A 15,900-nucleotide genomic window follows, 5' to 3' on the forward strand; every position below is an offset into this window, starting at 1 on the left:
TTTATGTACATATTCTAATTCATTCCTTTACACTTGTGTGTAAAATGTAGTTCTTGTGAAATTGTTAGATTACTTGTTAGATATTACTGCACGGTCGGAACTAGAAGCACAAGCATTTCGCTACACTCGCATTAACATCTGCTAACAATGTGTATGTGACCAATAACATTTGATTTTATTTGGTAGCCTACTCATTTTGGGTGCCGGTACTGTTTATATTTAGGTGCAGGATCGTCATAATACTTTTTAGCTAATATTCTATAAGAGGTGCAGGAACTCAAGCAGTAGAAAATGTGAGCTGCCGGTACTCAGTCCCTATGACCTCCTGCCCAAGTCAAGCACTGAGTCTGTTTTGGACAAAATGAAAACAATTGAGATGATGTGCACTTGTATCCCAATTGCCACTTGTCCATTTTCTCAAATTCGAAACCCATTCGCGAGCATCTTGTCACAACGCAACCGGTTTTGTAACATGATTCCCTATGAAACGCTGCCAGACAGATAGATAGTAATAGATAGTGAGAAAGTTGTAAAACATAACGGCACTGAAGCACACACGTCACACTCGTCAGTGACTCGATGGCTTGCCTGCTTAATGCGCCTGCTAGCTACTACTAGCTAGCTTCATTGACAAACACAGATGGAATTTAGCTAGCCAGTGATTTTGGGCACTGATGAACAGTGTGTATCTTGTGCTTTATTTTGGATAGTTTGACAGCTTGCTGATGAATGATCAAAAATCAGTCCTGCACAGCAGTAGACTCGATACTGTCTGCAGTGCACTAGCTACTAGTTTTCATGCACATTTGTTTAAGAACTACTGCACTAAACGCCTTAACTTGATGTAAAATTGCGTGGCAAAAATGGCAAAAATAATGACTATTTTCTTGATTTATCTTCGAAGAATTCTGACTATTTCCAGGAAGCGTTAGTGGCTATGTTGTTGATACTGTTTTTTTGGTCTCTCCTGAGACACCGCAGCAGCTACAGTGTCTCAACAGGGACAAACCACAGTAACTGCCAGAGTACAATAACACACCCACATTGAACCACACCCCCCAGACTGAAATCAACATTTTCTTAATCTTAATGAGCATCACAAAAACACATGCAGAATCTGTGATTTCAATCGCTCTTTAAATTGTGTTTTTTTTTGTGGTAAATGTAGCTAATGAGTCGCAAAACAAGGACATTTTTAAGAAAATGGGTTCTAGAAAATCTATAGGAGGACCAGATATTGTGAAGTCTATAGATTAGGGTCCAATCTCCTCACTTTGACATTAGCTTATCTTGGTCAACATCTTCTGCAATCGATATCCGTGGTTTTTAAGCCGTTTTGTCATTTGGCCCCATTTTTTAACAAAGTCAGACAGGGTTAAGACGGAGAGGCTATGGCTGTGTCCTAAATGGCACTGTGTTAAACTATAAAGGAAATAGGGTGCCTAGAGCTCTGGTCAAAGTTAGTGCAATATAAAATAAATAGTTTGCCATTTGGGACACAACCTGTGTCAGCTCCAGTCTCGATACTCTTAATAACAATACCAGGTTGGTTGGTTCCATGCAGCTCCACTCTCGATACTCTTAATAACAATACCAGGTTGGTTGGTTCCATGCAGCTTCACTCTCGATCCTCTTAACAATACCAGGTTGGTTGGTACCATGCAGCTCCACTCTCGATCCTCTCAACAATACCAGGTTGGTTGGTTCCATGCAGCTTCACTCTCGATCCTCTTAACAATAACAGGTTGGTTTGTTCCATGCAAGAGCAGGCACACTCCAACCAGTCTCTGTAAGCCTGCGCTACAGTGTAGGAATCCTCCAAATTTGATTGCGACAGGATATAAACCCCATCACATCTAACTTGTTGTGCCTTTACTAACTTAATTTCATTTACTTTATTTGTCAACGTATTCAGTTATCTACTTAAAACTAGGGCACCATTTAAAACTTGTGTTTTGCAAGCTAATGCATAGTTACCGACCCATGCTTTGGCATCTAGCTGAGGTACACACTAATAACAATATATCAGCGGTCACCCCATAAATTCACCAACTAATAGTTGTGCTCAATTCCATTTAAACTAATGCATTCTGAGAGCACTCTCCACAGGCACTCTCAGCAGCATGTTCCGCCACCGTTTTCAGAAAATGATCACTCTGTCGCCATTCAGGGACTAAAAACCACTGGGATGAATTGAGCCTTATTTGGGTTCGGACTATGACAATGCCAATACAGAAAATTAATAATTCCAGGGCTTGTCTCTCACTGTACTTCCCTCAAATACACATTTTCTAATCACACACACACACACACACACACACACGGACATGCACAGACACACACACACAAACACACACGAACACACACCACACGAACACACACCACACGAACACACACACACACACACAGCATTTGATTTCCTACTCCTGAGGTAAAGGATCTCTCCCTCACTCCGGTTCCCTATAATTGCAGCTAATTATCAACAAATAGGACAAATATGACAAATCACAGCCCTCTGTAACTGTTTGCCTTGTGCTTTCTGTGTGTTGGACAAGAGTGAAGATGGAGTAAAAATATAGTCAAGAAGATGGAGAAAAATATAGTCAAGAAAGATAGAGGGCAAGAGAAAGGGAGAAAAGGGTAGATGAGGCGAAGGAAAAGAGGACTTAAAAAAGAGGGAGGTAAATGCGTAGGCATAAGCAAGAGATTCACAGTAGGATTAAATCAATCGAAAAGAGAATAGAGAGTGTGACAAAGTCCATAGGAGGGATTGATCCAGGAAAACGGTCCCGACTATGTTACCCTGTTGCTATTGACGACGGCAGCAGCCCACACACAGGCCACGTCCATTTAGTTCCCAGCATGCCTCGCGATGATCTTCATGGCTCACAGTGCCACCGCTGTCTGTCTCATTTCCGTAGAAAAAATTCTAGGAGGGCTACAGCCCATCAATGGCTGTTTGATTAGATCCTCACCTTCCCCACACGACTTATGAATATTTATTAGCAGTGTCGCCATCGAATGAACGCACATCTCCCCTGCTCTCATCCCGGCACTCATCTTAAGTATCTTTTTGGACTCCTCTTAATTTTTCTTATGAATATGTCACAGCCAGCCATAATGTCTAGCCATAAATTGACAGCTCTCCAGATAATCTGCTTATTGTTCCTTGTCTGCTATTTAAAGTGTCAATTTTAAATTTTTCACACTGCAATTTATCTTGTTGTTCTTTATTCTCCATGGGAACCAACAACCCTAAGGAGGACAGGAAATGAATACAGAGGATGTGTATCAAAGCGACACAGTAAACAGGAAATACATTTTGCATTAATTTCAGCTCATAATCAATGTCTGGCCGCATAATGGGGGCCTCGTAAAGGATGCAGGCGGTATGGATGGCCAAGCTGCCATATCTGGAGCCATATCACTGGAGAGAGCCCAGTGTACAGAGACACTATGGTTTCTATAAGATCTGGGAGCTTTCAGGTTTGGTTAAATTCCTTTACAATGAAACATGATGCATGTTGGGTGTTGGATGATGAGCTCAGTATTCTCTTTAGGGACTTTACATGGTAAGATCTAACTATACAATATCACACAAATGCTATTCAATATACAGCCTCAGTTGAATACCATTGTAATGTCACATAACATCACATTGAAGCAATCCAGCATCCGGATGACTCCCAGATAAAAATCATTTTGGGGGGTCAGTTCTATACTTCGTTCGACACCGATATAGTCAGTGTTGGATGTTCACAGCGTAGAAATAGAGTAACTAGAAATGGCAACCCCATTCAAGTCAATAATTCTATGGTTCCCAGCTTGAAACAGACGATGAAACAGGACTTACATCACTGACACCGGCCTCAAGGATCTTCACACCAGTTTCCTTCTCCAGCTGCTTCTTCTGCTGAACTGCGTGGGAAGACACCAGCACAAGACCAGAGTTGTGTGTGAGTGGAATTAGTAAAAAAAAAAAAGAAACATAATGACATGAGGAAGTGGAAAGTGAAATGAGTGAGTGGAATGAGTTGTGTGTAAGTGAGGAGAATGAAAGGAGAAGAACATGTTTGACCGTCTAATTCTTGAAGGGAAACAGGAGAGCGTGAGCGAACGAGTGTGTGACACAGTGTGAGTGAAAATTAAAGATAGATAACCACACAGTGATTCTCTCACAGTTTATTGCAAAGTTTTCACCCAAAGGTCTTTGTCAACATGTGACTTCAACTCAAACTCCAAACTCATCAGTGACCAGTCAAAGTTTCACCTACTGTTGGCTATGGTACACATGAAAGAGTTCGCCCAACTACCCTACAGATTTAGAAATGTTCTGCAACAACAGGGTGATCAAGTTAAGATCCTACACCTGTACATGACCACAGAATACCCTACAGTACAGTGTCTAGAATCGAGTACAACGGAAATGTTCTTGTTACTTTGCTCTGAAGATGATTAAAATGGTTGTAAAGTGGTTTATGAGCAAGACCTTTGCACACTGTCAGCTGCCGAGGTACATATGTAAGATCTTAATTTGATCACCCTGTTGTTGCAGGAAGTATATTCAAGGTTTAAAAAGGCTTCTAAAGTTTGTAGTTGTTACTTTAAAATGTCATCATTGATTTGCCCTAAAAAAAAAAATGGATCAACTCCTCCAAAATGTCCATTCATAATTCACACAATAATTCACATTTCCTGTTGCTGCAGGACAATTTTGTCTGCTGTGAGAAACTGGTCAAATTAAGATTCTATATCTGTACCAATGAATGTTTAATATTCATTTGAATGTAAAAGTGCTAGTCGATGTACTGCGCAATTAATTTCTCTTGGTTCTTGCAGTAGTTAATAGGATCACAATATGAGTTTGATCCATACATCTATTAAAGTATGCCCCCGCTAGTTCTAAATGCAATATTTAACAAAGATATTCTCACACAAATCAAAGCAAGTGGCATGCAACATTTAAGATCATACACTCGGCAGACTTGTTTTTTTTACCCTGTGCGTGTTTAGCCTTTGATACACTCACTTTGATGGATACATTTATATTGAAAAACAAAATCAAAGGGGTCTTATGCCAAATTATATGGTGAAAAGAGAAAACCGAGTATAATTTGAATTGAGTTTGTTAGCATGTGAACTGGGAAATAAGGGGAAAAGAGAAAGAGGGAAAGCCAGAGAAAGAGAGAGGGTCCTTTAAATCCCAATCCCCCAGATTAAGGGTATGCAAATGACCCTGAAGAGCTGAACCTTACCCCACTCTCCAAATTCTGCAAGGGCCTGTTTAATTAGTATTTTAATCAATTCCAATGATTCCACACACTTGGCAATTTATGCAGCATTCCATATAATTAAGCACGTTACTTTAGTGCCATCATTAGGAAGGCTAATTACAGCCCTCTCTCTCTCCCTCTCCCTCTCAGTTTATTGTCCGACATCCCGCAAGCGCTGATCAGCCTATCGTCTCATCAGCGATCACCATAATGATGGCAACGTCTTGAATATATAGTCAGGACTTATGGAGTGAAGTCTGGCGGGAGGAAGGGGAGTAAAATAATAGGGCGGATCCATTCAGAGCACAGATATCCACTAGGCCAGCAGGCATCAAGCAAGCTACAGTACAGTTCATTAGAATGTCAACACAAAGATTGCAGAGTATAGAAAATCCGTTGTGGGTAGTAGCAGCCATCGTGGATCTGTGGATCTACCTGTTTTGATTTAGGAGGGTCAAGTGAGGAAGCCATCTTGGTTCGGGTGGTAGGTAGCCTTGAGGTCAGAGCACTGGGCCCATAGACGTAGATAGAGGACTCATCTTTATATCTGTGCCATTGTAGCGTCTGTGACAGAATGGCCAGCGCCATTGAGGCTACAACCCATAGGAATCCCCACCCAGTTGACTACTTTTACTACTTTAAAATGGCGGAAGAATTTTAGAAGCCCTCAATGGCGCTGCACATGCTTAAACAGCCTTTTGTCCACAAGAGGCCTCTATCATTCTCTATGGTTGAGCCAGTAACCGAAAGGTCACTGGTTTTAATCCTGGAGCCGACAAGGTGAAACATCTGTCGCTCTGCCCTTGAGCAAGGAACTTAATCCCAATTTCTCCAGGCGTGCTGGACAAGGGTGACCCTATCCATGACCCATCTCCCTGCGGGTGTCTTAGGGGGAGTTGGGATGTGCAAAAAACACATTTCCATTACACACTTGGAACAATGAACACTTGTACAAGTGTGTAACAGGACAAATATAAGCACCCCACAAATTATTATTATTCAACCTGGTGGTGCTGGTGTTATTTAGGAGTGGGTAATAAGGCAGCCATCTTGGATCAGTGTGTTATTTCGGAGGGGGTAATGAGGTAGGTAATTAGGGCCAGCAGGGTGGGAGGAGCGGGGCAACAGAAAGGTCACGCTCAGCATTTAGTCTTAAGGAGGACCCCTCAGGGAGCTGATCACTTCGGTATAATAAGAAGTGGAGACTGCGTCCAATATGTCTAACCGTTGTTTTCAAGGTAATCTACTCACGTTCAGATACTCCGATTCATGGGCCGTCTATATCCAGGTTGTATCCGGTTTAAACGGATCAACATCACATCCACACTAGCACTCAGTGCACACAGGGATTACCGGGAACAGCGATGACTTCATCACGTCATCGAAAAACATGGCAGACATTAGATTAATATAAAATGTTAATATTTTCGGCTGTGTGATGAAAAAGAAGAAATGGCTTCAGCAACAATTATTTGAATAATTCAATAGATGTTCTGTGTACAAAGGTGATGACTAAAGTGTCTTATTAGGATTTTTCAAATCAAACTTCTCTATGTGGCTATCTAAGGAAATTTTCTTTCTGGGCCTGGCATCTGTTAAACTGCAGTAACCAAGAAAAACTGTAGGAAAAACTGTAGGGCCAGGGTTCTGGTGCTTCTAGACCAGAACCCTGGCCCCTTGGAGCTGTGGCTGAGTAGAGAGCCAGTCAAAACATTGAGTTGAGCCTGACATCAAAACACAGTCTAACTTCTGTCTGCTGGCAGTTTGCCTGACAAGCTAAAAGGACATAGCGAATGCTAAAACCAAAGAAGCCTGAAGGTCCCTATCTATCTCTAGTTGAACTTTCAACTCATCGAACTCATGTACCCAGCTAGCACATTTGGTTCTTTGGGAATTGTGGGAACGTATGCTTTTGTTTTCACATTGGTTGTGGGAACGGAGCAATACATTTCATGACTGGTAAAACAAAACATTCTGAGAACAGTAGTGGAAATTAGCCTGTTCTGGGAAAGTTTTTTGGGGGGTTGGGGGGTTGTTCTGGGGGGTTGTTCTGAAAACTTTTGACTCTGGTTCATTGAAAGTTTCCCTGAGAGGGTTTATTAATGCTCTGAGAACTGAAATTATATTTTAAATTGAACCTCCTTTATTTAACTAGGCAAGTCAGTTAAAACGTCTTTGGGACTGGGGGGCAGTATTGAGTAGCTTGGATTAAAAGGTGCCCAGAGTAAACTGCCTGCTACTCAGTCCTAAAAGCTAGAATATGCAAATATATTAGTAGATTTGGATGGAAAACACTCTGAAGTTTTTAAAATTGTTTGAATGATGTCTGTGAGTATAACAGAACTCATATGGCAGGCAAAAACTTGAGAAAAAATCCAACCAGGAAGTGGGAAATCTGAGGTTTGTAGTGTTTCAACTCTTTGCCTATCCAAGATACAGTGGAAATGGGGTCATGTTGCACTTCCTAAGGCTTCCACTAGATGTCAACAGTATTTAGAACCTTGTTTGATGCTTCTACTATAAAGGAGGAGGGAATGAGAGGGGATTGAGTCAGAGGTCTGGCAGAGTGCCCCGAGCTGGCCACGCGCATTCACATGAGAGGTAGCTTGCGTTCCATAGCATTTCTGAAGACAAAGTTGGAACATTATTGAAGATTTATAAGATTGATTCTACACTTAGTTTGACATGTTTCTACAGACTGTAATATGACTTTTCGTCTGAACTTTCGCCTGGACCTGCCAGTGCGTCGTCAGTTTGGATTGTGTACTGAACGTGCGAACAAAAGGAGGTGTTTGAACATAAATGATGGACTTTATCGAACAAATCAAACATTTATTGTGGAACTGGGATTCCTGGGAGTGCATTATGATGAAGATCATCAAGGGTAAGTGAATATTTAAAATGCTATTTCTAACTTTGTTGACTCCACAACATGGCGGATATCTCTTTGTCTTGTTTGGGCTCTGAGCACTGTACTCAGATTATTGCATGGTGTGCTTTTTCGGTAAAGCTTTTTTGAAATCTGAAACAGTGGTTGCATTAAGGAGAAGTTTATCTAAAGTTCCATGCATAACACATGTATTTTCATCAACATTTAAAATGAGTATTTCTGTAAATTGATGTGGCTCTCTGCAAAATCACCGGATGTTTTGAAAACAAAACATTACTGAACGTAACGAGCTAATGTAAACTGAGATTTTTGGATATAAATATGAAATTTATCGAACAAAACATACATGTATTGTGTAACATCAAGTCCTATGAGTGTCATCTGATGAAGATCATAAATGGTTAGTGATTAATTTTGTCTCTATTTATGCTTTTTGTGACTCCTCTCTTTGGCTGGAAAAATGGCTGTGTTTTTCTGTGGCTTTGTACTGACCTAACATAATCGTTTGGTGTGCTTTCGTCGTAAAGCTTTTTTGAAATCTGACGTTGGCTGGATTCACAACAAGTGTAGCTTTAATTTGGTATATTGCAGTGTGATTTCATGAAAGTAAAATTTTTATAGTCATTTATTTTTAATTTGGCGCTCTGCATTTTCACTGAATGTTTCAATAAGACTGGTAGCTTATTTTGGGTGAATTTGTTTGAATTTTAAGCACAGATAGGACACATGGAAATTCATTTCCTTAAGCATTAATCATGCAAACACATGTATTTTTTATTGTGACACAGCATCACGGGTGACCCGTCATTCAGGGCAGGGAGTTCTGTTTTAGCTAAAAGGGGGGCCTTACCTGTTTTTTAAGCCTCTTGGCTGCTGCCATAGAGTTACATTAGAAATGCCCATCCAAGAAGGCTCAAGGTCATTGGCCACAGATATAAATGACGTCAAATCACGTTATATCTACAGTAGCTTTGATTGGACTATCAGTCATCATCATGAATCAAGTCGCCAATCTACTGGCAAATCCTTTTAAATCCTTGTCATATGAAGAGAAATAATGAAGAGAAATTATAGATAAAACGTATCGGTGCTCATTGGCCATTGGACATAAACATTTCACAACAAGTTGGAAATCACAAATTCAACAATGAGTGGTTTGGAAGGAATCAGTGACAGTGGCTAACTTCAAGCATTGCAAAGAAATCACTAGCCTGCTATTCAGTGGAATGGCTGTGTGGTCCCAAATCTGGGATTAAGTGTCTCTTTTCCAAGTTTAAAATGATAAACATTCAACATTGGCCATGCTGTCAATGAAGCATGATTTGTGCCGCGCTCAAAACAACTGTTAACTCGGAACTGTGGAAACTTGACTTCAGTGAGTTCAAGTCAACTGGGAATTCTGGAAAAAACGAGCTCCGACTGGGAAATACGTTCTGAACGGTCATCCAACTCAGAATTGTAAATCGGAAACAAGCTTTAAGAAACACATGGTTATCAGAATGTTATGCGCTAGCTGGGTAAATAAACTAATCATAAAAAGAAACGTCCTCTCACTGTCAACTGCGTTTCTTTTCAGCAAAATTAACATGTGTATATATTTATATGAACATAACAAGATTCAACAACTGAGACATAAACGGAACAAGTTCCACAGACATGTGACTAACATAAATGGAATAATGTGTCCCTGAACAAAGGGGGGGGTCAATGTAACAGTCAGTATCTGGTGTGGCCACCAGCTGCATTAAGTACTGCAGTGCATCTCCTCCTCATGGACTGCACCAGATTTGCCTGTTCTTGCTGTGAGATGTTATCCCACTCTTCCACCAAGGCACCTGCAAGTTCCTGGACATTTCTGGGGGGAATGGCCCTAGCCCTCACCCTCTGATCCAACAGATCCCAGACGTGCTCAATGGGATTGAGATCCGGGCTCTTCGCTGGCCATGGCAGAACACTGACATTCCTCTCTTGCAGGAAATCACACACAGAACGAGCAGTATGGCTGGTGGCATTGTCATGCTGGAAGGGTCATGTCAGGATGAGCCTGCAGGAAGGGTACCACATGAGGGAGGAGCATGTCTTCAATGTAACGCACAGCGTTGAGATTTCCTGCAATGACAAAAAGCTCAGTCCGATGATGCTGTGACACACCACCCCAGACCATGATGGACCCTCCACCTCCAAATCGATCCCGCTCCAGAGTACAGGCCTTGGTGTAACGCTCATTCCTTCGAGGATAAACGAGAATCCGACCATCACCCTTGGTGAGACAAAACCACGACTCGTCAGTGAAGAGCACTTTTTGCCAGTCCTGTCTGGTCCAGCGACGGTGGGTTTGTGCCCATAGGCGACGTTGTTGCCGGTGATGTCTGGTGATGACCTGCCTTACAACAGGCCTACAAGCCCTCAGTCCAGCCTCTCTCAGCCTATTGCGGAGAGTCTGAGTACTGATGGAGGGATTGTGCGTTCCTGGTGTTTCTCGGGCAGTTGTTGTTGCCATTCTGTACCTGTCGGTGTTGCAGGTGTTGCTACACATGGTCTGCCACCGCGAGGATGATCAGCTGTCCATCCTGTCTCCCTGTAGTGCTATCTTAGGCGTCTCACAGTAAGGACATTGCAATTTATTGCCCTGGCCCCATCTGTAGTCCTTATGCCTCCTTGCAGCATGCCAAGGCACGTTCACACAGATGAGCAGGGCATCTTTCTTTTGGTGTTTTTCTGAGTCAGTAGAAAGGCCTCTTTAGTGTCCTAAGTTTTCATAACTGTGACCGTAATTGCCTACCGTCTGTAAGCTGTTAGTGTCTTAACAATCGTTCCACAGGTGCATGTTCATTAATTGTTTATGGTTCATTGAACAAGCATTGGAAACAGTGTTTAAACCCTTTACAATGAAGATCTGTGAAGTTATTTGGATTTTTACAAATTATCTTTGAAAGACAGGGTCTTGAAAAAGGGACATTTCTTTTTTTGCTGAGTTTACATGAGAGTTCATAATGTGCATTATTTGGCAATAGTAAATGTTCACAGGGATGCATGCTTGGCCTGGGCTTTCTGAGATGTTTCAAATTCTCTGTTCCTATAGCTAGAGTCATTTACAGAATAAACACATACCCAGATTAAGCGTATTCCTCTTATGCTCTTATACTGCAACCTTATTATTCATTTTAACATCCACAAATATTTGACAGACTTTGAAAACTGATGTCAAGTCTAATTTTCAAGTTGTTTTCCCAGTGATTTTAATGAGCAGTCGTCTGTGTCTCCCTGATTTTATTTCTGATATGCAGATTTCAGCTACCCAGCTGTTCACATAATCGTTTTGGTCACGCTGTCTAATTGCCCTGAGACAAATTAAACACAAACACACACACCAAAAAATCTATCAGCTTTAGCCTCTTAAAGCTTGGCATCTAAAGCTATGTACCCTTAATGTGATTACTAAAAGGTAAAGTGTTACCACAAAACATATGCGATAGAAAAGTCAGTGCAGGTATACATCATTTGAACTGCTGACTTGAGTTGGAGTGAAGGCCTTGGGTTGGAGTTGAGGACAGTGGAATAATTGAAACACAACACATATTAGAACGTCATAAGAAGCGGCCTTTCCTCACAGCCTCCAGCCCTGTCCTGAAAAGTCAAGATGTCTGAGTTTTGGAAAAGGAGATCATTTAAATAGGTAATCTGATGCCTCAATGTCCTTGGCCAAAAGGGTTACTCGGCTGTCCACATAGGAGACACCTTTGAAGAACCCTTTTGGGTTCCATGTAGAACCCTTTCCACAGAGGGTTCTACATGGTATTCAAAATGGCTCTACCTGGAACCAAAAAGGGTTATTCTATGGGGACAGTGGAACCCTTTTTTTCCTAAGTGTACACTGTACCCTACACCTCAGTACAGATCTAATGATTTGTCAGAACAATATTCAGGCATTGCTCATCACTGATTCTGACACAATGACTATGTTGAAATTCTACTGTTCCACACATATTACTAATAATTGGATGCTATATAGATGAATGCTATATAGATCATAGTTAGTTAGGTTTGCATTTTGAGTCGGCACAGTGGCCAGCGTTGTTGGTGCGCTGATGAAACAGGAAGGGTGGATGACAAAATGCATATTTCACGACCCTCTGATTGATCTTTTAATACTGAATATGCATACCCACCCCTCCCCATTTTCCTTCTCCATCCATCTTTTCTTCCTTCCTTCTACTGCTCCTCAGGTCGTCTATTCAACACATCTATCTTTACAGCCATCTCTCCGGGAAAAACCAAATGAAAGTGTTTATTGCGGAGGAGGGAGGGATGACACTAACGCCTCTCCACAGCCGTTACCCTTATCAGCGGCTATCACTCCAATATTAAAGCTGCCACTTTCCCCTGCTGCAAATATGAAGGCTGTCTGTACATAGCTATCTCCGAAAGAGAAAGAGAAGGAGAGTGAGAGGGGGGGGGATGAGGATCTAGAGAGGGAGGGATGGATGCATCTCCCACTGTTTATTTTTCAGTCAAAATCAGGGGGATGAAATGGAAAAAAAATATATCCCATGATCTGCCTCTGTAGCACAGACAAACAAACATCTCTGAAAGGTTACACATTTACTGTATTTTGCACATTGTACATACAGTACTAACACCCCTTGATTTTTTATACATTTCATTGTGTTGCAGCCTGAATTTAAAATGGATTAAATAGAGATTTTGCGTCACTTGCCTACACATACAGTGCCAGTCAAAAGTTTGGACTCATTCAAGGGTTTTGTCTTCATTTTAATAGTAGTAAAGACATCAAACTATGAAGTAACACATATGGAATCCAAAAAAGTGTTTAAAAAAAATCTCTCTATATATTTTATATTTAAGATTCTTCAAAGTAGCCACCCTTTGCCTTGATGACAGCTTTGCACACTCTTGGCATCAAATACAACATATATTTTGATTTGTTTAACACTTCTTTGGTTACTACATGATTCCATATCCATTATTTCATAGTTTGATGTCTTCACTATTATTCTACAATGTAGAAAATAGTAAAAATGGATAAAAACTATTGAGTAGATACAGTACTGTACACACACCATAATGTCAAAGTGGAATTGTTACAATTATACTTATTTTTTTTAAACAAATTAATAAAAAATGAAAAGTTGAAATGTCTTGAGTCAATAAGTATTTAACTCCGTTGTTATGGCGAGCCTAAATAAGTCCAGGAGTAAAAATGAGCTTAACAAGTCATATCATAAGTTGCATGGACTCATTCTGTGTTCAATAATAGTGTTTATTTAACAGGATTTTTGAATGACTCCTTCGTCTCTGTACCCCACACATACAAATATTTGTAAGGTCCTTTAGTCAAGTAGTGAATTTCAAATACAGATTCCACCACAAATACCAGGAAGGTTTTTCAATGCCTCGCAAAGAAGGGCACCTATTGGTATATGGGTAAAAATAAATAAGCAGACATTGAATATCCCTTTGAGTATCGTGAAGTTATTAATTACACTTTGGATGGTGTATCAATACATCCAGTCACTACAAAGATACAGGGGTCCTTCCTAACTCAGTTGCTGGAGAATGAAGGAAACCGATTAGGGATTTCACAATGAGGCCAATGGTGACTTTAAAGCAGATACAGAGTTGAATGGCTGTGATGGCAGAAAACTGAGGATGGATCAACAACATTGTAGTTACTCCACAATACTAACCTAAATGACAGAGTGAAAATAAGAAAGCCCGTACAGAATAAAAATCTTCCAAAACATACATAAGGCACTGATTTAAAACTGCAAAAAATGTGGCAAAGAAATTAACTTAATACATCAAAAAATACTAAAATGTGTCAAATCCAACAGAATACATCACTGAGTACCACTCTTCATATTTTCAAGCACGGTGATGGCTGTATCATGTTATGGGTATGCTTGTCATCGGCAAGGACTGGGTAGTTTTCTTTAGGATGAAAATGAACAGAACAGCCAATCCTAGAGGAAAACCAACAGACAATGCTTTTCAACAGACACTGGGAGACATATTCACCTTTCAGCAGGACAATAACCTAAAACACAAGGCAAATATACCTTACACTGCAGTTGTTTACCAATATGACCTTGAATGTTCCAGAGTGGCTTAGTTATAGTTTTGACTGAAACCGGCTTGAAAATCGATGGCAGACTTGAAAATGGCTGTGTAGCAATGATCACTAACCAACTTGACAGAGTTTGAATACTTTTTTAAAGAATAAATGTGCAAGTATTGTACTAGAGACTCCCAGCTGTAATCACTGCCTAAGATGATTCTAACATGTATTGACTCAGGGTTGTGAACACTTATGTAAATTAGATATCTTTATTTCAGTTTCAATACATTTGCTACAAATTCTAAAAACATGTTTTCACTTTGCCATATTTTGTTCGGATGGGTGGGGGAAAAAATATACATCACATATTATTTGTATCCTGCCATGTCTCAATGGTGTGGTTAGACAATGTTGAGTAACAAGACAAATACTTTAGTGTGTACCCATATTCAAAGCTGTAACCACGGTCATAAACACACGCACACGCACACGCACAGCCATCTATCCCCAGATAATCAAGGAACACTCCTCTCCTTTGTCTTTTCTTCTCATGAATATTACCGGTTATTCTTTCCCTCCGCTTTGATAAAATCTAGACACCAAATCAAAGGCGTTATACCTCTGAATAAACCTACAAATAAAAAGGGGAAGAGGAAAGAGGAGAGGAGAGGGAAAATAGAGGAGGAGAGTGTCGTGGAAAAACAAAATACTTTCCTCCTGCTCCGATCAAATTGAGAAAGTAATACGTTCGCTGTCTCCATGTGTATGACATCATTAGAAGCTAATGTAGAAAGATAAACATCAAGCATACTGTCTGTGTCCGTCACATGGTAGTCGTGCTGTTAGTAGCAGGGAGCGGAGCTGATTGAGTTTCTGTTTATTTACCCTGATCAATACCTGCCTATGGAGTGTGAGGAGAGGCACTACTGCCTGGCAACCAACTACTACTACTCAGCCTGAACCGATACTCCATAGTGCTCAAATACCTGGGTTGCATTCATTAGGCATGAATCAGAAGAAAATGGACTGAAACAGGGCAGGACCACCTGAATTCATCCAATAAGAAATGCTCGTTTTCATTTTCCATTGCAGAACGTTTTGTTACAATTTGATACAGTGTGCCATTTTATTTATTTATTTATTTACCGTTATTTTACCAGGTAAGTTGACTGAGAACACGTTCTCATTTGCAGCAACGACCTGGGGAATAGTTACAGGGGAGAGGAGGGGGAGGAGGGGGATGAATGAGCCAATTGTAAACTAATGAATATGATAATGAATATGACTTCTTCATGGTGCCAAAATGTGTTTCAAAGGTGTGTGTTTTCTGTTTACACAATGTACACAGTGCGAAAAGATGAAATGCCTAAAGCTGTGGTACAATAGACCATGAGACAGGGATTGTGACTCAAATGGTACCATATTCCCTATATAGTACACTACTTTTGACCAGGACCCACACGGCTAGGAAATGGGGTGCCATTTGCGACGCAGACAGGGTTTCAGAAATACTTCATCATCTCGCATCATCTCTGATTCTTGTAATCACGGTGTCTGCCATTGGCATGCAGTGCATGCCATCTGCAAATCCAGCCACGGCCCCTGGTATAAGGTATCACTACTCCTCCCTTCCTATAGGCAGGAACTCAAACAGGAAG

The 15,900-nt window shown here is 40.8% G+C and overlaps 1 protein-coding gene across 1 annotated transcript in view; it reads right to left on the reverse strand.

Annotated features, from left to right (window-relative positions):
* LOC129822798 (receptor-type tyrosine-protein phosphatase N2-like) overlaps positions 1 to 15,900 on the reverse strand; it is a 264,670-nt gene that overhangs the window by 94,177 nt on the left and 154,593 nt on the right. Inside the window, exon 11 of the mRNA XM_055881221.1 lies at positions 3,854 to 3,918. Within this exon, the coding sequence (XP_055737196.1) occupies positions 3,854 to 3,918 (65 nt within the window). The remainder of the gene's footprint in view (positions 1 to 3,853; positions 3,919 to 15,900) is intronic.

The sequence above is a fragment of the Salvelinus fontinalis genome, chromosome 25, assembly GCF_029448725.1.
Source record: "Salvelinus fontinalis isolate EN_2023a chromosome 25, ASM2944872v1, whole genome shotgun sequence".
NCBI lineage: Eukaryota > Metazoa > Chordata > Actinopteri > Salmoniformes > Salmonidae > Salvelinus > Salvelinus fontinalis.